This window comes from Poecilia reticulata, linkage group LG6 (assembly GCF_000633615.1).
Source record: "Poecilia reticulata strain Guanapo linkage group LG6, Guppy_female_1.0+MT, whole genome shotgun sequence".
In the NCBI taxonomy this organism is placed as follows: Eukaryota; Metazoa; Chordata; class Actinopteri; order Cyprinodontiformes; family Poeciliidae; genus Poecilia; species Poecilia reticulata.
The window spans coordinates 26745928-26769713 of record NC_024336.1 but is presented as its reverse complement, the minus strand read 5'-3'; the positions used below and the strand labels follow the sequence as shown (position 1 = coordinate 26769713).

Below are 23786 nucleotides of genomic sequence, written 5' to 3'. Positions count from 1 at the left end.
TTGGATTTTGTTGGTTTTATTTAAGGGACACTATATGCAAAGTAAATACAAATGGTTTCTCATGCAACACTTTCCAAAACTATTAATAGTTTAACTTTTACAAGCACAAATTCTGTCATTTATTATCACTGTATATGGGACAGACCAACACATTGCAATGTGGGGTCAAAAAAATTGTTTTCAATTATTTTGAAGTTTTACGAGGAAAACAGTAAAGCAACAACTCCAGTCTTTAGCTGTGCGAAGCTGCAAAAATGATCTAGAGCTGTAACTTAACCTGTATTTTCTGGTTAAATCATTTTTTTTAAACTTTTGAAAACCATTTTTTATTTTCCTTCCCTTTTATTCAAACCACTTTGTGTTTATCTGTCACATAAAATCCCAGTGAAATACTTTGAAGTTTGTCTCTGTGACGTGACATGTTCAAAAGTTTGAGCTATTTGCTTCTTATAGTGCATGAGGTTCATCCAAATTATATATCTATTATTAACCTCCAAGTTAACTAAAGATAAAAGTACATCACAAAAGTCCACAACACAAAACATACATCTACAGATTTTTGAAAGTTTGTGGAGTGGACTAGTCATTCTTTTTAACCTTAAACATGCTGTTAATGCTAAAAAAAAAAAAAAGTCAATTTGGTTGAGATAAGAGTTCTGCAATGAAACTCGTCCACTTGGACTCGTGATTCTTTTCTGGTTTTATCTAAACTTGTTTTCCAAGCCTTCATTGATTTTCACCCGAAAAGATGCCATTTTAAAATTTTTCTCTTGTGTCCAAGTGAAGAAAATAATTATTTTTCTTTGTCAGTTAATGCAAAAAGCTTGATTGCAGGAGTTGTTGCCAAAGGTTGTTACTGTTGTTACTCGATTTAGGTGGATATTACTTTTTCACAAGTGGGTTTCTTAATATTAAAAAAAAATTAAAAATCAATATTAAAAAATTGCTTTTGGATTTGCTCAGGTTGTCTTTGATAATACCTTTTGTTTGTTGGATGATATGACAAAAGGCAAAAAGAGGAGACATCTGTAAGGGGGTAAATGTATCTTCTACCTTCCTTGAACTCGGTGCACTAATACATTAGTCGTGTATTGTTATCTGAAAGGGGAGAACCTCCTCATTATTCAGAGCTGGTGGTGTTTTGGTTCTGACTGCGGGGGATGAAGCGCATGCTCAGACTGTGCTCGTCCTCCACAGGCTGCTGTGACAGGTTGTTGGTCTGCCTGATGCTGCTCACAGTGCAGCCTTTGCGCGGACACACTGTGTAACGAGAGAGCAGGGTGACCAAGATGGCCTTCATCATCACCATGGCGATGTGTTTGCCGACGCAGGAGCGAGGCCCGCAGCCAAAGGGCTGGAAGAAGCGGCTGGGCACCTGCCAGGCGGAGGAAGTAAAGGATCAACTGGTGTTCGTTTCACTCTGCAGAGTCACATATTGTTTACACTCACCGGGTTGTCAAAGTTGGTCAGGCTGAACTCTCTGGGTTTGGGGAAGAACTCAGTCTTGTGCATGAGTCCGATGTTCAGGATGATGTTGGTTCCTTTCCTGATCTTGGTACCTTCGATGTCATCGTCCTCCAGAGCTTTCCGCATAGTGAAGTCGACCACGGGGTGAAACCTCATGGATTCATTAATAAACTTCTCCATCACTTTCAGCCTTTCATAATCGACGTTTTCCATAGCTGTATCATCTGTAAATGAAAGACCACCTTTTCACATTTCCAAAGCTATTAATTTCAATGCTGGGACTTGATGTGACTGACCAACACAAAGCAATGCATAATTAAGAACAAGGAGATGATATGTGCATGGTTTTATTAATGTATTCATTTCTAGATTTTTTTTAAAACTGTAGTGTACATTTGTATCAAACAGTTGTAATAGAAAATTTTGTTTTCAGTCTTACTTCATTTTTGAAGGAACTGATGATACATTTTCCTCATTTGTTTACGGATTATATCTGCTTTGTTTTTGTATTACTGCAAGATGTGTTTGTCCATTAAATAAGTTTGCAGATAATGTTTAGATGATTCCACAGCTGTGATAGCAGAAAAGACCTGTAGACATCTTTGGTAAAATGCTTGATCTGGTGATTGTCTTAAAGGACTAATGGGTGTGGAATGTAGTTTGTATCCTTATTTGACCTGAACCCAGGACTAACTGACAAAGAAGAATTAGAAGTTTCTCTTGAAATCCTTATCAACTCTCTTTCCTGCCATAAAATCATCCCCTCCAAGAGGTGAGGGATGGTTCATGAGGTCGGGGTCAGGATTGTCTTTGTGGTCCATCTGGTAGTAAAGATAAGATCAGACTTTGGGTGGATCTTTGTCTTGCTGTGACAGAGATCCGCTCAGTGAGAAGGGTCTTTGAACGTTTTTGCCTTCGAATAAAGAAACTTGAAGACAAAGATTAATCTTTCTCTTATTATTGAAACAGATTCTCATTCTTTGATAATGAAATTTCCATAACACAGTCTTTATATTTCTTCATCTACATTTCATTGCAGCTCTGGTTGTATGTTTACAGTTATAGTGCTACTATAACCCAACTCTACTTTAAAATAATATTTATTATTGACATGCCTGTTTTATTAATTGTTTATTCATTATTCATCGTGAGGTTGTTTGGTCTCTAACAAATCTCCAAGGCCTTCTCTGAACAGCCGGATTAAATCCAATTTACTCAGACAGAGGCGTCACTATTTTTAATCAGGCGGCTTCTGAGGGTACCTGTTAGTATTGGGGAGAATTATGCTGCGTTCCTGTTGTACTCAGTTATGGGAAATTCCGACTTCATAGTCAGAAAAATCAACTGGAAACCCCCCGAAGACGGATTTCCCACTGGGAAACTTGGAGCAACACCGACTACCCCTATTTACGACTGTTATTAAGGTGGACTTTGCGTTTCAATATGGCCGCCCCTCGCATTAACACTAGTAAAATATGATGGAAACATGTTTTTTTTATAAGATGATACACATGTGAAAGTGCGTCTAAAATCAATGTAACGCCTCCTACTGTAAACTGAAAAAGTTACAAGTAGTGTTTGCTTATGGAAAGTAAAGTTTAAAATTATGTTTATAAGAGCTAATGCAAACGACGTTTATGGGCGCCGCCATTTTGGAATTCCGACTGCGCCATTACCTCGGGTCTGACGTGACTGCTGTAACTGCAATGGTAACTGCTCCGAGTTCCCACTTTCCAGGTAACTTAAATAATAAATATTAAACAAAGCATACATACAGATTTAAAGCTGACTTTTACTTCTCATTTTGCAGCTATGGACTATTTTGTGGCTAAAACTCAGTAAAACACTGAGGTTTGTTGTAATGCGACAATGCTAAATAAAAGCACTGCTTGTGTAACTTTTACATGACAGAAAAAACAGCATTAAATGTGACTCAGAGAGGATTTTCTCTCACCCAAAACGGTGCTCATCTCCTCCACAAGCTGCAGCTCCACCGTCGGGTTTTGTTTCAGCAGCATCAGCATGAAGAAGAGGCTGATGGAGAGTGTGTCAGGAGCTGCGATCACCATCTCCAGCACACACTGCCTGACGTTATCAGCAGAGAGCTCCCCGTGGTTCTGTTGGGACAGCAAGTAATCTAGCTACAGTTCTGAGTTACCTCCATCATGTGGACAGCAGAAGAAACCGACCTGTGCAAAGATGAGCTCTGTTGCAAAGTCAAGGTCGTCATCCAGCTTCTCCGTTTCATGAATGATTTGTCTTTTGATTTCGAGCAGACTCTCCATCGCATCCTGCAGCTCTTGGCTGTTAGTGATGCAAAATGGAAAGTTGATGAAATCTCAAATGAAATGTGGCATTAGAGTCATGATTTAAGGCTCTTACGCTGCTTTTTTATGCTTGTTGTAAAGCCAACCGATCTTGAAAAAGATGTCAGGCTGGATTAGAACCGTTTGCCAGGTTTCAAAGTAGTTATGGATTTTCATAAGCAGCTCCTTCTCTTAAAAAGAAAAAAGAATTGCACGTTTTCAGCCAAGACGTTTGGAAGATGCAAAGTTTGAATACAACAACTGACCATTGAGAGGAACCCTGAGGAACAATTTGTTGGAGATGTCCACTACGATGGCTCTCAGGAGATTGAGGGCGTCCACATGTCCAGAGGGGTCGGTCATGTCCTGGAGGTGGTCCAGGTGTTTGGCTGTGGAGCTCACACAGATTCCCACGGTCCGCTGAAGGCTGGGGCCTGACAGAGCTGCGACATCAACACAAAAATATGCAGTAACTCAGTGAAACAGCGGTTTAGTCGTAAAACATTTTACCGCCAAACTCTGTAATGTGCTTAATATCCAGAGGTTGTTACCTTTAGAGAAGTATGTCCTAGCTTGTTTCCAGAGCAGAATATTGCTGTTGAAAATGATACCCCTCCCCTCCATCCCAATGCACTCAAGGCCTCTTTTGCTCCCAAATCTGGATGTGTAGTGAGGGCTCCTCAAAACGTGGTACACTGCAGAGGACCTGCAGCAGAAACCAGCATATGTTATTATTGAATTTGTTTTTAATGCTTTTTGTTAGTTTTTTTTAATGTGTCTAAACATTTGCAACACATTGTCGCTACTTGATATGTGACAATTTACTCCGAAGTCAATCCACATTTGGAAAAGAATAACAAAAAGGCGCTCAGAAGCTGGAAGTTTCTCACCTCAACCTCAAAATCCAATATGGCTGCCTAGCATATAAACGCTAATAACAGACAGGTAAAATCATTTAATTACACTTCTGATGATTTGTTTTTATATGGTTTTTTTTTTACACGTGTTGTCTTTTTAAAACTTGCAACTTTGTATAGGTTGCTGCAATGTTTAAATGCACAAAATACAGATAAGTACATTAGCTAGCAAATTACACTGCTTTTTGAATGTTAGACTTAAATTTAATCAAAACTCAGATAATTTGATGTTATGTGATCAAATTAGCTGGCTATAGTTTGCAATTTATTGCAAAAAACTTTGTGCAATTCCATGACAGCAGGACTTTTTTTCCCCTCACGTTGCGATCTTCCTCACTGTGTTAAGTTAAATGACTTGTGGTGCTACTTATTGGTAAAAAAATATCCGTTGATGTGAAAGGAAAGGTTTTTTTAAATTTTTTTTTACTAATATTCACCCAAATAATTTTTCTTCAGTGCAAAATTTTGCTGCTGCATGAAAAAAATATGAATAAATTTGAACTTATCTTCATCTGTTGTGTGAATATCTCTTGTTTTTCATGCTTACCTGCTGAAAATGATGGTTTCCTCCCCATTGATCCAGACCCGGACGGTGCTGCCATATTTGTTGTTGTAGTAGTTGCAGGCTGTTCCAATCCCGGTCCAAATGAATCTGCCGTAGGACAGGATCGGACCAAGTCCTGCACAGAAACAGGGACCTAAAGCAGAGAGAAGCTGTAAATCAGTCTGCAGCAAATCTCAGTTCACGTTTCTCAACTGTGGCAGGTTTTCAAAAATCACTTTCTCTTCCTAAAAAAAAAATGCAGTTTTCCCTTTCAAATTTTGAGATTTATTTGGAGTCACAATTATTCTTATGATGATTTATTCACCAATCTATAGCACAATTTTTGCAGAATGAGACCATTTTTTCTGAATTACTCAGACTGTACCTTGTATGTGTGAACTCTGTGTTTGGCTCCAGGTGGTGATGAGCAGAAACAGCAGCAGAAGAAGCACAACAGGGGTGACTCCACACAGACTGTGAACCTCCATCGTGGTGAGGATCTCTGGCAACATTGTGTCCTCTATTCGTCCAAAGCGGTTGTGTAAAATGAAGAAGGTTCTCTGTCGTCTGTTGGTTAGAGAGAGTTTAAGCCTCCTTAAACCAGCAAATAAATCAGCCCTCCTCTTCCTCTCTTTTAATCTTTCAGTGTTGGGAGGTAACAAAACACACTGACACTGAACTTCATACAGTGGATCTCGGAGGTGTACACACCCCTGGCAAATTGCCTCCTTTTTTTGTGGCGTAGTAAGTAAGATCAATAAATCATGTAAAACTGCTTCCATATAAAATGTGACATGCATCCTGTGCTATTCAATGGGAAAATAAATCTGTTTGAATGAACAAAACCAGTGCTGCAACCTGGTTGCATAAGCGTTAAGCGTCGAGGGTTTGTAAGGATTTTCTCACTTTGCCATGCAGATGTTGCTCAAAACTACCGGATTTGGAACAAACTTCTTGTCCACAGCCATTTCCAGGTGACCCCACAGATTTATTTTTCATCTCAGGATTAGGAAATCCTGGGTGGGACTTTAAATTTTCACTCAGGAAGTCACTCTTTTCCTGTTTTTAATGTAAGCTTAGATTCACTGAGATGCTGAAAACATAAGTGGGTGTGTGAAACACCAGATTTTGATGCAGAACTGAGTCGCATTCAAAGGTTCATCCACCTGCATGCAGCTTGATAAAAACCCCAGTTCTAAGAAGAGGTCAACCCAGAGCACAATGCTGCCACCACCATGTTTCACTGTAGGCTTTGGGTTTGTTTTGGCGATGTGAAACTTGTTACTGTAAAAGTTGAGTTTCGGTTCTATCAGACCATAATATAATTTATACACTCAGAGTTTTATTAGATTTTTAACCAGGTCTGGAGCTAAAGTGTTTAAAAACTTAATCTGTATTTATCCAACTGAAGTAGACCCATCATAGATGTGGATGGCAGATTTCACATCTTACGCCTTTTCTGCATTTGTTTTATGTTTAGTGGTCTCCCTTGAACCCAACCTTTACATGTCATTCTGCTTTTTTCAACCAATTAATAGAGTCTGTGCTGTTTACACAGTGACACAGATAATTAATAATGAATCTTTTTTTTTTTTTACATAAATTGAGTAGTGTTGGTCAGTTCACATACACAATTCAACAAATTTTATTTTGTAAAATGTTATGGCATTAATTTGCTATTTTAAAAAAAAGTTGCAAGCACTTTTTTTTGTGGTATGAAAGTTGAGATGCAGATATTATGTCTAATTGTATCTAACAGGAAACTACTTGATCATGCAAAGATTTTGAAAAAGAACATTTTCAAAAAGCATTAAGTTTTTGATGCTCTTTGAAAGCATCAAAAAGTTTAACAAAACTTAAAAAAGTTAGTTTTTGCAAGGATTTTCTAATTGTCATGTTACACACACAATTACATATCTGCAGATACCCAGATAATGCCATTATTTGATTATCTGAATAAATTGCTTCTTGTAAAACAGTTTCTAAAATTAGTTTCCAATCAAACAAAATAGAAAATGATGAAATAAAACAAGCTACAATAGAACAGAACACGGTAAAATGCGTTAAATTAAGAAATGCTACTAACCTCCTCTCCTGAGAAGTGGAAGTGGAATTTGAGGAGCTGCAGAACCCCCACCGCTGGTTTTAAAGGTGGTCTACATTCCTCCACCAAATAAATCACAGGGAATCGAGTGTTTATAAATCCTTGGTAGAGCCTTCACTCCACCGGTTGCTTGGAAACTTTACCACTTTTGGGTTACAAGGACTGTTGCATGGCAGTGAACTGCCAGCCGGGTCAGACAGTGCATGTCTAAAGCATCAATTAGTTGAAAAAGAACAGAGAGAAGTTTTTTCATTATTGTTGAGGTGAATACAAAAGGATCAACTCTTTTTTTTGTGGACCATTGTGTGATGTGTGTGTCTTTTTTCCTTCCGCTTTTTGTGCAGGAAAAACCCACAGAGTCCAATTCATCAACCAATGAGGCTTTTCAAGGGGAAATGAATTAGCTGGGTCAGGCTGACCCGTGTCAAAGGAAGCTGGGACTTGCCCAGAAATTCAAGGAGGGAAGTAGACAAATGAAAATATATGTACGCTTAGCAAATAGATCGACTCATCTTTATTGAGCTTCACTTTGAACCACCACTTTATTTTCTGCAGCAAACTTTAAAAGGAATAGAGAACTTGTAAAAAGCTTGAGTTCAGAAAAGCTTGTCCTTCAGCTTCTCTACACCAGAAATGCTCCTAATTTGTCTCTTGCTGTTCAGCTCTGCAGTTCCCTAATAAACCTGGTTTGCTCTTTGCAGCTGAAACTATTTAATATCTGGAATTCGAGAGCTGTAGTGCTGTGAAAAAGTTTTCCCCCATAAACATTTCTTTCTTTCTTTTTTTTGTCACACCTAAGCATTTCAGATCATTAATCAAACTTTATTACCACACAAAGAGAACTTTAGTAAATAGCCATTTTCAAATGCATTAAAGAAAACAAACCATCCAAATCAGCCTGACCCTGTTTGGAAGCGTAATTGCATTCCCAGCAACAACTCTCATCAAGGCTTTGCAACATCTGGCAGTTGTTTAAATTCAGCCACATTCATGCATGAACAGCCTGTTTAAGGCAATGCAGCAGCATTTCAGTTGGGCTAAAGCCAATCATTGGAGCAGGCCTCTCCAGAACCTTTTAGTTTTTTAATCTCAGCCATTTGGAGGTGAGCTGGTGTGGTCCTGCTACTCATCTCAGGTTATAAACCGACGGCCAAACTTTCTCCTTCTAGATTTATAGAGGGACGGATTTATGGTTCCATAATTTTGCAGCAAGTCGTCCAAATGCTGCAACAGCAAAGCACCTTGTGAGTATCACACTACCATTTCTATAATGATGTTCTGTTTCTGAAATGCTGTGTTGGTTTGGAGCCAGACGTAACAGGACACACCTTTAAAAAAGTTCATACAATGTTTCCCCAAAAATACTCGGGACATTTATGTTATTTTTTGCCTTAGAGCCATTTTTGTTACTGCTAAACTAGGAACGCCAGCCTTAACCGAGGCAATGAAGTGTTTCAGTGCTTCCATGTTTTCAACTCATCCAGGAGGGTTTTTCACCTCCTGGATGAGTTGCTGATGCTCTCATGGAGCAATTTTATTACACTGCAACAACAGTTTGTTGCACTAGTTTCTTGTGCTAATATCTTAGCACATTTGAAATAAGACAAAATTAACTTTAAAGTAATTTTTCAATAACATATAGAGGCTTATTTCAAGTAAATAATTCCTTAAGATTGACGAAGAAGTAGTTCCATTGGCAGATTATCATTCACAATACATTTTTACAAAGTTATAGGTTAATTTATCTGCAAAGTGCTTCTTAATCAATATTAAGAAATTATTTACTTAAAACAAGCGGCTAAATCTTGCTGACAAGTTACTTTTCAGCTTGTTTTATTTCAAGTTTGTTAAGATATTTGCACCAAAAACTAAACCTAAACCTACTTGGTAAGGTTTTGTGTTTTTGCAGTGTAGGCTGGCAACTTCCAGGAAGGTTTGTTGCATTTCAATGTTGTCTTTATTTTTGGAGTCCTGCAGCTATAGAAATGCCATTCTAATCCTCTCCAAACCAATCAATTATTTTGCTTCACTTTTTTTTTCTTTAACTCTGGGAACAATGTGTTGCTTTTCAAATCATTCAGTCTACTTTGTGTCATCAGACAGGCTTCATTTAGGTTTTTCAGAAACTAATCAAATCTGGATTTGACCTCTGAAATTAAACTCCAAGAAATGTGGATTCTCATCCGTCATAGTTAATTCATGATTTATCCTGAACCAGTTTTGTTTGCGTCAATACTTTCCCCTTAATACGTTAAATATTTTGAAAACTACGCTCTCATTTTGGATTTTCTCTAGATATCTTTGTATCTTTGATGTAAAAATGTGTTTGATAACCTGAAGTAAAAATAAATCTTTACTTTTTCCTGCATTTTGTAACATTTGGAAATATGGGAAAGAAAAGGGATGTATTGACACCCACACGTCCTTCCAAACAGTCCGTCATTCACAAAGCTCTAACAGTGTCTCCTTGTTTCAAACCTATTTATTCCACTTCTAAAGCATTTTCAGTGGGTTGAGCTGGTGATAATGTTGAAAGGAAAAGCACTAGAATGATGAGCCGTGCTGGCCTGTCAGTGGGATGTCATCCTTAAAATATGCCCATTATAGCTGCTTCTAATTCAGGCAATGTTTCCCAGATGCTTGTTGCGCAATGTACTCGCGCTGCAGTCGCACAGACACATTTTGACATGTTTATTTCTCTCCAGTAGCTCGGGTGTGACGTCTCATCTGTTGGCCGCCTCTCAGATATGTGCTGTGTGTGCTGGTGAGGTTCAGAGATCAGATATCCGTGCAGCTGAGGAGCGGGGAACGGCGCGCCGAAAACATGAAAGACGGGAGAGAAAGGTTTCCCGTGGGGAAAGCGTTGCTGGTGGGGATGTGTGTGCTGCTGCTTCTGGGCTGCGCGGGTTTGGTTCTGCTGTGGGTTCAGCACAAGGAGCTGGCAGGGGAGCTGGTCAGGCTGGAGTCCCAGATGCAGGAGCTGGCACGGTGCTGCAGGCGGCAAGCAGGACCGCTGCCAGATGAACTCGGAGAGACTGGAGAGTTGAGGAAACTCCGGCGCAGCAGACGGAACCAGCAGGGAGAGCAGGACAAGATGATGCTGGTCGCATACTCTGTGGTTCCTGTAAGACAAACTCACTGCTTGCACATTGAGCCTTGTTTACTTACTGCTTAATGTTTATCTATTTTACACACAGACGACATTTCATTAACATTTTAAAAGGAGAAACGCGTCGAACAGGTAGTAAAAAAATACTAATGTGGGCATTTATCGTATCGTTTATCATTTAAGGGATGAGAATTCTGATTTATTGTTTTCACAATAAATTCCTGTTAATGATATATTGTTGAGACTGTTATCGTTTACTGTTTTTATTCACTGATTGCTCAATGAGAGTATCAATAAATATGTATACATTTGAAAAAAAGATTAATTGCAGTTATTGCAGGCGGTTTAGTTATACATATCACTACTGATGTCCTAAAGAAGTGCATTACAAATGCAGTTTGTATGTTTTATGGACAAGTTGTTGGTAATTAAGATTTAACAGATTAAAATGGTAAGAAGGTAGTGTAATTATTAATTACATACACGTTCAGTAATTTATTGTTCATGTCTCACTAAAATCAGGCAAATCAAATGGTTCATAAAACCATGTCTGACATTTGTGCAAACATTTTATAACTATCTTATGTCATAATCTCGTCTGTTATATGGTCAAAAAATGTTTCTGCAATTCAGTGTAAATTTCTGAAAAGTTTTCCAGAAGCTTCAGCCGTTATTTCTAAGTAAAAAAAGAGATTTGTCTGTTTTCCCATTTGGCAGAAGACAGCTATGTGTGTTGCTTAAAGAATGCATGAGTCCATTACAGAGATTTGGAGGGGTGTGTGTTTTAGTACTTCCCTGGATAAAACATGGAGTGGCGGAGCATGCCTGCTGCTTTCTCATCTCATACCCTGAAACACCTGGCACTTCCTCAAAGAACAAATATATGACTTTAAAGCTGCTTCGACATGATCAATGGTTCAGTTGTTGTTTTACTGAAGTTGATTTGATTTACTTGAGTGAAAAATGCTTGCAGATATAAAAGCTGTGTAAAGATAAAAAGCTACATTTCATCAGCTTTTATTGAACATGTGAAGTGTGCCAGGTTGTATTAGGAACATTATGCTTGGAAATGTTTAGTGTTAAGATTCTGATTACCTAAATAGCAGATTAACCCAGTAGATGCTATGATTCTAATGCTTTGTGGGGTTTTCTTTTTCAGACCAAAGCCTACATAGATCTGTGCAACAGCTCCAGAGGATTTTGTTTAATAGGTGGGAATATTTCACTCTTACTTCTTTGCGGTTCCGTTACTTTTTTAAAGCTCAACTGTAAATGTATTTCTCCTTTTTTTTCCCAGGTCCACCTGGACCCCCAGGTAACAACCTCACGCTTCAGTTTGCTGTGTAACTCCTTCCACTACTTGTTGCATAAATAAGTATTTCTGCGTATCAGGTGTGCCTGGCCCACCAGGACCGACGGGTGAGCCGGGCCCACACGGCAGACGAGGACGACCAGGTCAGACGCTAATCAGATCATCCAGAAAAAGCCCTTGTGTCTCACAGTTCCCCAAACAGAAGAAGAAACCCAGACACCAAAGTTGTTTCCATGTTTCAAACAGTCTGTCATTGTTCGGCTGTGATTGCATAATGTGGGCATCCCACTCACTGTCTGCAGGACACTGTGTCTGCAGCTGCCTGCATGTTTGCTACACTGAGGCGTTTGTTTGTTGCAGCTAAATAATGTGAATTATGGAACGTTTTTATTCAACGTAAACAAGAAAAGCAGCGTGTGAACCACTTATTTTCTACATCCAGTGTTGACTCCCTTTTAATTTGAATTTCTGAAGGAACTTGTCATGTCCCGTCATGTCTTACAGGATTCAGAAAGAGTAGCAGTTAACTCAGGCTCATCCTGTTTTTGTGGTTTTGACTTTTGTTCGGCAGTTTTAAATAATCATAATGTGTCAACGTATTTTAAACAGTTTTCATGTACCGTAAGACGTAAACGAGTCTCTAAAAGTGAGCGACGATTCAAAAAACAACGGTGCATTTTTGATTTTTTTTTTGTCACCATTACATGTTTCAGATCTTCAAGTCAATTTCAAAATCAATGAAATATAACTTGATTCAACAAAAAAAAATTTCTGACCGTGTTTAAAAGTACACTGTAAAAAACCAAAAAAAAAAACATCTGTGATTTATGGTAAAATACAGGCAAAATTTTACCATATAAATACATTTTTTTTCATATTTATATATTTTTTACAGTGTATTAGTTCCCTAAACCAAAGAACTGTTTGCACCATCTTTAGCAGCAACAACAACCATCATTAGCAGTAACTGTCAATGAGTCATCTGCATTTCTGTAGAAGAATTTTGACCAAATGTGAACATGAACAGCCAGTTAAAGGTCACGAAACATCATATCAATAGGCTTTTAATCTGGACTTTTAACTATTCAGATGTGGACTTGCTGGTAATCTAGTGCCTGACCCAAAAGTGTTTGAGTTTGAAGGGAACATATTGTACAAAATTTACATTTTCCATGTTTTTGTTCTTCCGTTTTGGTTCCTGCTGCTTCTAAAAACAGACCAAGCACTTTAAAAAAAGACACCCAGCCAGGTTTTGGCAATAAGTTAATGCTTTTTGGTATCTGGAAAATGAACAGTTTCAAAAACCTCCAACATGCTACATCACCAATCAGCTGACCTGTTACCTAGCAACCTCGTTAAAGCCCAGCCCGTCACCTAGCAACCTAAACAGAGCTCCAGCACCTTTGGTCAGCTGGCTTTACCGCTGCATCCGCTGTACAATGACTGCTGGAGAAGACAAATGTTTTGTTGTTGACTTACCATCCAGAAACCACTTGCTGCATTCTTGTTGGTTGTGCAGGCGGCGCTACCTCTGCTTTTTAAAGTTTACGGCTGTATAGTTGCGTGTCTGTTTGCAGCCATTTTAACATGTGAGTGTAAATGTTGAGCTGGATGGATGGGCTTGTTCAAGCAGCTACAGACAATATCAGTGGGATGTTCTTTTTACTCCAGACTGGATTCCCTTCTTTTGAAAAAGTTACACTTTTGTCTCTTGAGTCCATAGAATATTTTCCCAAAAGTCTTGAAATTCATCAAGATATTTCCAGAAAGTCTCACATGGACCTTTGTGTTGTCTTTGGTCAGCAGTGGTTTTTGCCTCAGAGCTTATTGTTGACTCATAAACTCTGACCTTTACCGAGACATAAATGTGATCTTGAAGTTATTTTGATTGGCCGATGATTCACCACTGCTCCATGTTTTCCTTGTTTGTGACCAATGACTCTCACTGTGGTTTAATTATCTGAAACAAATGTGCCTACTCAAAGCAAAAAGTCTTGGACAAGGACCCAAGTTAATCTTTTGCTGCCATGCACAGTGAGGAGAATGGTAAAGGGAGAACAGTAGCAAATATTTCAGTCAGATTATGCAACTGCAGTAAAATATAATGGTTTGTGCATTAATTTACTAAGGAGTCTGTGTGTCTAATACTGACTACGTGTTTTTATGAAGGTCCTCCTGGTCCCCCCTGTCCTGCTTGTTGTCCACCTGAAGCAAAAAAGAAGAATCACAGAAATAAATCAAAGGGTAAGAACAGCAGCGATTAAAGAAAACAAGGTGGTTCTTCTTCACACGAAAGAAGAAACAGAGAAGAAACGAAACCAACAAACGATTCAAAGTTGATGAAGTGACTCCTGCTTGGAGAAGACCAGAAATGATTGATTTGAATTCATAAGGATAGTCAAAGCCGGTCAGGCTATTAAACTAAACTTGGACAAAGAAATTGGGTTTCTGGCTGCATTAAAAAATAAAATTAAAGTTCTAAGCAGAGAATTAACAACAAATTGACACGTAAAAAAAACACATTAAAAATTTGTAATTTAAATTATGACTTAAATATTTGAATTATTTTTGTTATAAATTTTTGACTAATATATTATTTGACTTTTTTCTGCAAGTTAAATTTAGATGCATTTTATAGTAAACAATTTTTTCTAATTAGTTCATTTAAATGAATCATAAATTTCCTTTCCTGAACCCCACCAACACATTCCTTTAGCTCTAAACTTGCAGAGACAGTTTTGACTAAGAAGCGTTAATAAAGATGATTTAGATGCAAACTACGGTATGTTTAATTTATTTCTTTACCCTCAGATCGAGTTACATCACATCCAGGCAATGAAAGCAGAGACGCTCTGAATGTTACTGGACCTGTGAAGCTTCAGGACACAAAACATGGTTTGTAAAAACTGGCAAAGGGGAAAAAGGCTGTTTGAGACATTCTTAAGAATAAAACTTGTTGTTCTATTATCTGTATCTTTTCATCCAGAGGTTAATGTTCCACTGAACGATACCAGAACCGAAAATGTCACACAGACACCAATTACACCAGGTAAGAAATCTGTTGTTTTGAACTTTTAATCAGACAAATCCAGCCTTGACCTTTTTGCACAGTGTGTCTCAAACTCTACACACACCCGTTAAATTGCTGGTTTTTGTCAAACTGTATTTTTATTTGTATTTAAAATGCTCAAATGAAATGCCTCCTAGTGCTTCTCTCTGCTGACTCCGGTGGAAACACCGATCCTTCAGCTGGCGGCTCAGATGTCACTGATAGCACAACAAGAAGTGGTGAGGAGGTCTGATGTTACACAAGTCTGCTTTTATTTCCTGCAAAGTCTGATTCATTCATATTTGGAAGATTTATTACAGCCATTTTCATCTAAAAAAAATATATAATCTGGGCTGGACCTTTATCATTTAGGCCAACAATGAGAGTGTATTGTGCCATCTCTGTTTGTTTTGCGTTAAATTGTTCCAGTTGTGTTTTCTGCAGAGTTGGTTTCGCCTCGTCCAGATTATTCACCTGCACACTGGATGAACACCAGCTCAGAAATCAGAACAGAAACGTTAAGACGTTTGACAACAGGTAAATTCTGGGACTTATTTATAACACATTTCACTCAGATTATATTTCAACTTGCTGCTATAAATTAAAAATTAGTATAAATCCAGCTATAAATCAAACAGTTTAAATCTGTGCTGTATTTTTATAGTGTCACCCACACCGAATGTTGACCGTGATGGCACAGACGCCTTGAACGCTACTGACTTTGAGAAACGTCTTCGTGGAAACTTTAAACCTGGTATTGCATTTATTTGAGTATCAAAGATAACATAACTGTAATCCTGTTTAATTTGTATGACAAGTAAACATCCCTTTCAGATAATCATTAACTTCTCTTTATAGAAATACCTGAAAATATCCTGAATGGCTCAGAGTTTAAGGAACATCTGGACACAAAACATGACCCTGGTGAGACACCACTACTGAGATTTAACTAAAGGTAGAGCATAAGACAAAAAATCCGACAAAGAATGTTTTTTTTTTTTTTTTAATAGAGTCAGAGCTGATTCATAAAAACGACTGGGACTCTAGAAATGCTACAGAGGGAGTCAAATTCATTAGCGGTAGGTTTGACATTTTCATTGTTGTCGTTTACTGGAACTGAAATACAATGTGTAACATTTATTTCTGCATTAGATGAAGCTGGCGACAAGAACACCTTCAACGCCAGCAGGGTGCAAACGAGCTCCGAAAGCGGTACAGACGTGACAGTGTGATTAAGAATGCTTCTGTTTTCTGTTCTGTAGTTAAAGTTTTGGTTCAAATAATAAGGCTTGTATTTTAACGCCTTATCAAAGATCCTAAACTACGAGAAAATAGGAGACAGTATCGGTAAAATTAATTAAAGAATTGTGAAATATTTGATTTATAAAGTTAAGATTATGTACTATAAATGGTATAAACTGCACAGACAGACCATTTACCTTAATGTGTCAATGCTACCATACTTGAATCTTGTATTTATTTTTACAGAACGACCAACACTACGCTCAGATAACATCACCAGAGAGACATTTAATGTTTCTGAACATAACAATCAACAAAAAACAAGCACATATCCTGGTAAAAAAACAACTTTTTTCCCTCTGTTTGACTGAACTACTGAGGGGAACCATGTTTAATTTATTTTTATTAACTTTTCTCTACAACCAGAATTGTTTGACGATGGAGACCACACCAGGACTCTCAACGATTCAGAGGGTAAAAACTTTACAGATGGGTGGATCAATTTATTACGAGGTCAGTAACCTTCAAAACATCAACTTTTTGTGCGAAATTTAATATCTAATTGATAATTTTCTGCTGCAGGAGCACTTGGTAAAATCCTAAACAGGGATGCCTTCAACGACAACAAGATCAACACTGAAACAAGATTTAAAAGTGGTAAAATGTCTTCATTTATTTGGTATAATGTACAGAATGCCATATATTTTCAGTTTAATTGTATTTGATGCAAACACCAAATTCTAACTAGTGCACCTTGTGGAAAGTTTTCATCTTAATAAATGTAATTGCTTTCGCACGCTCACATCAGCTCACCTTTAAGAAGTTACACTCATGAAGAGTCATTGTGTGCAGAGTGATATATTTTAAAACAACACAGAAACGTCAAACTGTTTCCATGATTTCCAAAAGTTGCATTTGGGTAACGGAAAATGTTACCTAAATGTAAAAGGACGATCACCGAGCGACTGCACCGTTGCTTGTGCATGCGTTTCAGTCACACGTTTTCCTTCCACTCAACTTTCCGTGAAAATGGTTAGATGGCGGGCTCTATGGATAGCCTTCATTAGCCATTACTTTGTGTATTTTATCCACCTTCTGCAGGATGTTTATTGTCATGATCCTATTAGCCATAGCATGCTAATAGCATAATATATCTACATTTGGAATGTTTTGGGTTTCTATAAACTGTAATCCAGAATCATCAGATTAATTTAAAATATCTCACTCTGTGTGTAATGAATCCAGTTCAGGTGTGTTAGTTGAAATAAATAAATAGACTAAATTTTCCCTAATGTGCTCATTTACTGAAACACACCTGAGATAACTGTTCTCTGAACTGGACCCTGTTTTTTTATTGCTTTTGTTTACAGATCCACCAATGCGAGAAGCAGCTGATGTCACCAGAGACGCTAATGATGGTTCTGAACTTTACAACCAACTCAATACGCAGGGTGAACCCGGTAAACCAAAAATTTTTTCTTCCTCATCTTTACTCAGAGTTTTTCTGTAGGAAATGTGTTTAACTTCTTTTATTGAAATGTTATTCAGGACCAGAGCCGTTTCATGAAGGTGTCGGCAACGGGACTTTAAATGATTCAGAGGCAACAAATGCTACAGAAGGATGGGGCGACATGCTAAGCGGTGAGTGAGGTTTGTAAATCAAAAACAAAATAATGTCTACATTTGTGGATTGTATTCATATTAAAGTGGTTAAAGGATTAATGTTACATATCATTTTCTACCACAGATCCACTTGGTACAGACCAGAACAAAGACACTCTGAGTGACAGAAGAGACACTAAAACCAGCGTTAAAAGTGGTAAAATATCCTAATATCAGTGCAGAATAACTGTCTAATTTACAATGAAAACAAATACTGTATTTTCCGCACTATAAGGCGCACCGCATTATAAGGCGCATAGAATAGGCGCTACAGTAGAGGCTGGAGTTACGTCATGCATCCACTAGATGGAGCTGCACTAAAGGGAATGTCAACAAAACAGTCCGACTCCAGTCGGCGAGGAGAGCCTTTCCGCGACTGGTCCGGGGCGTGGCCGGACGATGGTCACCCTTCTCCGTTCGCGCACAGCATGTTCGTGGAGAACGTGGTGCTAAATGACCTGCAGACGATCTGATTATCAGGTCGGTAGGTAGATACGTCAGTCAAACTTTATTAACAAACCAGCGTTCTGACAACTATCCTAGCATGCACCGCGCATTTCTTCTTCTACAGGGGAAAATGAAGTCGGCGGCTGCTTACCGTAGCTGCTAGACCTGTTGTGGCTCAATATTGGTCCACATATAAGGCGCACCGGATTATAAGACGCACTGTCAGCTTTTGAGGAAATTGAAGGTTTTTAGGTGCCTTATAGTGCGGAAAATACGGTATTCAAAAAACCATTTAAAACAATGGTAGCAGAGTGATTGAAGTTGCCCTTTGGTGTTTATCTTAGTATATAAAACATAGTTAAAGTGTTGGAGCAACTCCATGATTTATAACAGTTCACTGTTTCACTGTTGAGTTTATAAAACATGAGTTTTCTAAAGAGCAACAAGTAAAATGTGAGTCAAATTACAGAAATATACAGGTGCATTTCAATATACAAAACATTTGAAATGTCAAATTATTTCAGTAAATCAATTTAATTGAACAAATTCAGTATTCAGTAATTAAATATAATTTGTTTTCCAATCCTCTAAAACCTGCTGTTATCCCTATTGCTTGTCTAATTATCTCTTCGTCACTTTTTTCTTCCACTAAACTTTCTATCAGCATGTTTGGATACAGTAATCAGTGAACAGTCAGCTTCTTTAGCTTAAGTGATTCTCTGGGTTTCTGGATTAGAATCCCTTTTTATTGTCATTATCTTTAAATTTTCAGTCAAACATTTTTGCTTTCACTAGTTTTCAGACATAATCATCAAAATTAACACCAGTACAAGTTTTAAATATCTCAAGACTTTCTATAATGACTTCAATTATGAAATAAATTAACTTTTCAGTGATGTTCTAATTTAGTAAGATGTTCCTGTATATTTTTAAATGTTCTTTGATTAAACCTTATCTTTTTTTTTTTTTCTTTTTTCAGTACAACCAACACGAGACTCGCCTAATGTCACCACAGATGGTTTTATTGTTTCTGGCTCTTCTGAACATCCAGATGAAAAGATACAACCTGGTAAACCATGAAGACTGATTTACATTTCTCTCTGCAGCTGAGTCAAGTTTTACAGGAAACATTTTGTTGAACTTGTTCCTGTTTAAAATGTCGTTAGAGCCAAAGCCGACTGATGAAGGTGAAACTGCAGAGAATCCAGAGAGACCAATAAAATTATTACACGGTATTTAAACCTTAAAACCTCCCCTTCTTGCAACTTGCAATCATTTTAAGATTGAATGTGTAAAACGTGATTTTCCATATACTGTAGGTCCAGTTGATGCCTTCAATGACAGCAGTGGAAGCGTCGTCACTGAAACAAGCATAAAAAGTGGGAAAAACTTCTTATAACAGTCAACATCTGTGCTGATATTCTAAAAACATAAGATGTCATATCTGAGGCTGATATCAGAGTTGATCCAAATGTTTTTGTCCCTGTTAATGTTTTAGAAATAATGAGAACTCTGTAGAAAATTTTGTGTTTCACAATAATTTTTTTTCTAAGTAATTCAGTTTCTATTCTTCTAGTGAAAGAAATTCATGTTTTCAGGGTTTTTTTAATATCTTTTTTTTAGCATTTCAAGTTTACTGTGAATCTGCTAGGGTTAAACTTTGTGTTTCTTTCACAGAAACATCAACAGGACATTCAGCTAACAACACCAAAGGCACCTTAGATATTTCTGAGTTTTACAATCCTCCAAATAAAAGACTGGAATCGGGTAAAAAACAAAATAAATAAAAAAAACACTAATAAATGAAGTTTTGCTTTATACACATCTATTTAATATGTTGAACTTTCATATTTCACCATCTCTAGATCAAGTTTCATTTGAAGATGACAACAATGGGACTCTGAATGATTTGGATGGTGGAAATGCAACATTTGTGCCATTAAAACTATTTCCAGGTAAAACAAATGATGAATGATTACATTATTAAAAATAAAAAAATATACCAGTTATTTTGTTAAAATTACTCTAATTAAAGGCAGTTTTAATATTTAGCATTTATTTTTACTGCACAGGATCGAGTGAAACCAACCGAAGCAGCAAAACCTTCACTTCCGACACAGTCACGAATGAAACCAGAGTAAAAAACGGTAAAAACAAAACAAATAAAAAACAGTATACTAAGCTTAAGATTCAGTATTTACTCCCATCTATATTCCAATATCTTGAATGCAACCTTTGATTTCTTTAGAATCAACAACTCTGGTTAAAAAAAAATGTCTGTTAAGAAAAATAAATTTTTATCTACATGTTAACCAAACAAAGTTTTCCTACTGGGAACAGGTGGGTTGGTAAAACTATTAACAGGAGACTGAATGATTATTTTATTATTATTTTAATGTTTTTAATCCATCTGTACCTCAAGTGCCAGTAAATATTCAGGTTGATGTGCATAAATGTAAAATCTCATTAAAACTGTTGTTTCCAGTAATTAGTAGTAATCTCTCAGACATAAAATCTTCATTTTATTCAGCAAAGAGAAAAGCATTTACTTTATTTCTTTTTCTTAGTTTCACCTTCTGCTGATGAAAGTCAGAGAAGAAACTCTTTGAACGGCAGCAGAAACTTTGTAGACAAACCGATGAAAAATGGTGAGAATCTGTCCTCTACTGGCGTTAAGATTTATTATTGAGTTTTTTTTCTATTTTTTATTTTTTATGCACAAATTGTTTGTAAGATACTTTTTATTCTTTAAAAAGGGTATTCGCTCCTTTCTCGAGCACTTGATCACATTGTATGTTAAATCTAAAACAACTAAAGCATAACCTTACATTATTTTAAGAATGTGGATTCACATTTGTTCCCCTTCTCAGAGTCTTCCCAACGCGTCCCAACCGACAAGAAGAGCAATGGAGCTGGTAATGAAAAAATGACAAAAACAGGTAAAAACTATTTGTTGAAGTAAGGGGATCAAGGTCCTTTGCATATGTTGTGACTTTTTTACACTTATATGTTGTTCAGTATGATAAGTGACTGATTTACAATTATATGTTAAGCATAGATTACATGATTATTATTAATTGAATTGAACATGATTGTATATAATTACAAGGATGAAGTGAAATATATTTAAGTGCAAGACATGATTTATTTGAATAGAAGAAGTGTTTTATTTTGAAGAATGCTTAAGTATCTGGTTCTGTTTTGTCACTATCTTGCTTTGTTGATATTTTGGTTGGCTTGGTTACGCACAGCTGTTGCCGTTATCAGCTGTCGCCGTTTTCTCTCTTCAATAAAGAACTGAACAGAAAGGTTCAGTAAAAGACATACGAGCCTCCGTTTTGTTTGAAGAAGCTTCACTCCGTAACAGCATATGCATTGTGCAAGGAAAAAAAAAGGAAAGTTATTAAGTTTTTGCCTTATTTTCTGTAGGTTGCAACATTAAAGTCATCAAATGTTCAGATAAGTCCACTAACATGCAATCCACCTTCGGAGCCTGGATGTCGGATGCATTCCGGCCTGATGATCGGATCTGGGTGGCAGAACATTTTTCAGGTCATACATTCAGAGTTTATTTACTTATAGTGAAGTGTGGTTCCCTGAATTAACAGGAACTTTTACTCCACCAGGTCGTGAACTGAAGCAGATCAAGAACATTTCAACGCTTTCGGACACCAAACACAAAGGTCTAGATATTAAGAAGTACTACCAAGGCTGCGGTCATGTTGTTTATAAGGAATCATTTTACTTTCACAATGGAGGAACATATAATCTTTCGAAGTAAGTGTTTTCATTTTAAATGTGTTTCCCTTTTCTGACTTGAACATCTTAGATTTAATGTGCTTTGCGAAAGTCGTCATTCATCTTGAACTCTCCTGCAACTTGTCTGTTTCAACATACATAAAGGGTGCGTTCACACTGCAGCCTGACGTGACCCAATTCCGATTTTTTTTAATGTAATGCGACCTGTATCCGATCTTTTCATGGCAGTGTGAACAGCACAGGTCGGATTCTTTTACGAATGTGACCCATATCCATACGTATCCGATTCAAATGCGACCTAACGTCCTGGCCGCATTTATCTGAACTAAAAGTCACTGATTCTCAGCAAATCTCACTATTCTGTGTCCTGATACGCGCAAGTGGGAAGAAAAACAACAACCATGACGGACTATATGAGGATTAAGTTGTTAATATGTGGCTCCAGCCGAACAACAACTTCAAATGTGTAAGCTATGCTCCACCGTTAGCCTCCTTCCGCAAACACTGAGCACTTCTTCTTTTTATGGCAGTTGGCAGAACACTGAGAACGCTGACGCTATTGCGCCCTCTGCTGCGCATGCGGGATACTTTCAGGTCGTTTGCCCGTTCACACTGCAGAACGCATACAGGTCGCATTTACTGGCAGTGTAAACGGCCCCGGCAAAAAAAAAAAAAAAAATCAGAATTGGGTCACTTCAAGCTGCAGTGTGAAGGCACCCTTAGATGTTGCAAGACACCAAAGCTCAAAGCATAATCATGAGTTAAAGTAGCCTAGTCAAAGTATGACTCTATATTCAACAAAAGAAATCTGATCTTCTCCATCCAGTCTGAGTCAGCTGTAGGTATTTTCCAAAGAATAATTGTCTTTGACACAAACCCCAAAAGACCTGCAGTTAAGTGGAGAAAAATTGTATTGCTATATAGGGAATATGGGAGAATATATATGCATGCCACACTTTTAAAATGTTCAATTTCACTGTTATGTACTATTTTGTATTGGTTTATCAAATAAAATACATTGAAGTGTATGGTTGAAACTTGAGAAAATGTGAAAAGGTTCAAGTAGTATGAATATTTTATTTTTTTTGGAAGGCACTGTTATCTCTTTAGGCTTTTTCGTAACCATTATCAAATGTTTTTGTTTGACAGGTTTGCCTTGAACACAAAGAATACAAGCTCCCTGCAAATGCCAAACAGCAGATATAAAGGCCTGACATATCTTTTCCACAACTCAAAGACTTATTTCAAGTTTGCCGTGGATGAAAATGGACTGTGGGTCATCTTTGCCTCTTCCATAGACAATAACATTGTGGTGGCGAAACTCGACCCAGACGCTTTCTCTGTGCTGTCTATAATCAACACTGGCTATCCTTCAGCCAAAGCAGGAAATGCCTTCATTGTGTGCGGGGTGGTGTATTTTACCGATAACAGCGACAAGCGTGTGACATATGCCTTTGATTTGACGACACAGAGTCATCTGGATGCAAGTTTTGATTTAAGGGCAGGAGACGGTACCTTAGCTATGCTGTCCTATTATCCCAGCAAAAGACTGTTGTACATGTGGGACAACAAAAGTGCGAGAACGTGTAGGATTAAATTCAAGAACACCTGAAAAAGTCTTACAAGTTCCCTGTTTTTGTAAAAGTGCTTTAAAAAACAAAATCTATATATTTTTTCTGTCTTGCAATAAATATGACTGTTGACATATTGAGCTTTTTGCTGAGGTCGACTCACTGATAGCGACGTCTCATTCTCCTTCGATTACAAAGCACAACCAGATACTCAAAAATGTCACAACAAGGTTTGTTGAAATTGAAAGAGTTCTTAAGGATGAACAGGATCAAATTATAATTTGAGAAGTATTTAAA

The 23786-nt window shown here is 37.4% G+C and overlaps 2 protein-coding genes across 2 annotated transcripts; one reads left to right on the top strand and one right to left on the bottom strand.

Annotated features, from left to right (window-relative positions):
* cyp19a1b (cytochrome P450, family 19, subfamily A, polypeptide 1b) lies at nt 1–8124 on the bottom strand. Its single transcript, XM_008412027.2, has 10 exons — nt 7321–8124; nt 5620–5801; nt 5238–5388; nt 4325–4479; nt 4040–4216; nt 3850–3964; nt 3657–3771; nt 3422–3584; nt 1450–1691; nt 1–1375 (listed from the first exon to the last, which is right to left on the bottom strand). The coding sequence occupies exons 2-10, from the start codon at nt 5744–5746 to the stop codon at nt 1121–1123; spliced, it is 1500 nt and encodes a 499-aa protein (XP_008410249.1). The 5' UTR covers nt 5747–5801; nt 7321–8124; the 3' UTR covers nt 1–1120.
* A 1719-nt stretch (nt 8125–9843) lies between these two features.
* On the top strand, nt 9844–23629 carry LOC103466460 (dentin sialophosphoprotein-like). Its single transcript, XM_008412028.2, has 30 exons — nt 9844–10462; nt 11607–11658; nt 11745–11762; nt 11840–11902; nt 13929–14003; nt 14571–14654; nt 14746–14808; nt 14967–15047; nt 15253–15345; nt 15473–15562; nt 15667–15732; nt 15819–15887; nt 15961–16020; nt 16297–16386; nt 16477–16563; nt 16633–16707; nt 17421–17510; nt 17599–17691; nt 17798–17869; nt 19139–19228; nt 19326–19391; nt 19479–19538; nt 19837–19926; nt 20025–20114; nt 20232–20306; nt 20727–20807; nt 21030–21098; nt 21589–21711; nt 21786–21936; nt 23068–23629. Exons 1-30 carry the CDS (start codon nt 10163–10165, stop codon nt 23528–23530), a joined length of 2979 nt encoding a protein of 992 aa, XP_008410250.1. The 5' UTR covers nt 9844–10162; the 3' UTR covers nt 23531–23629.
* The last annotated feature ends 157 nt before the right edge of the window (nt 23630–23786 follow it).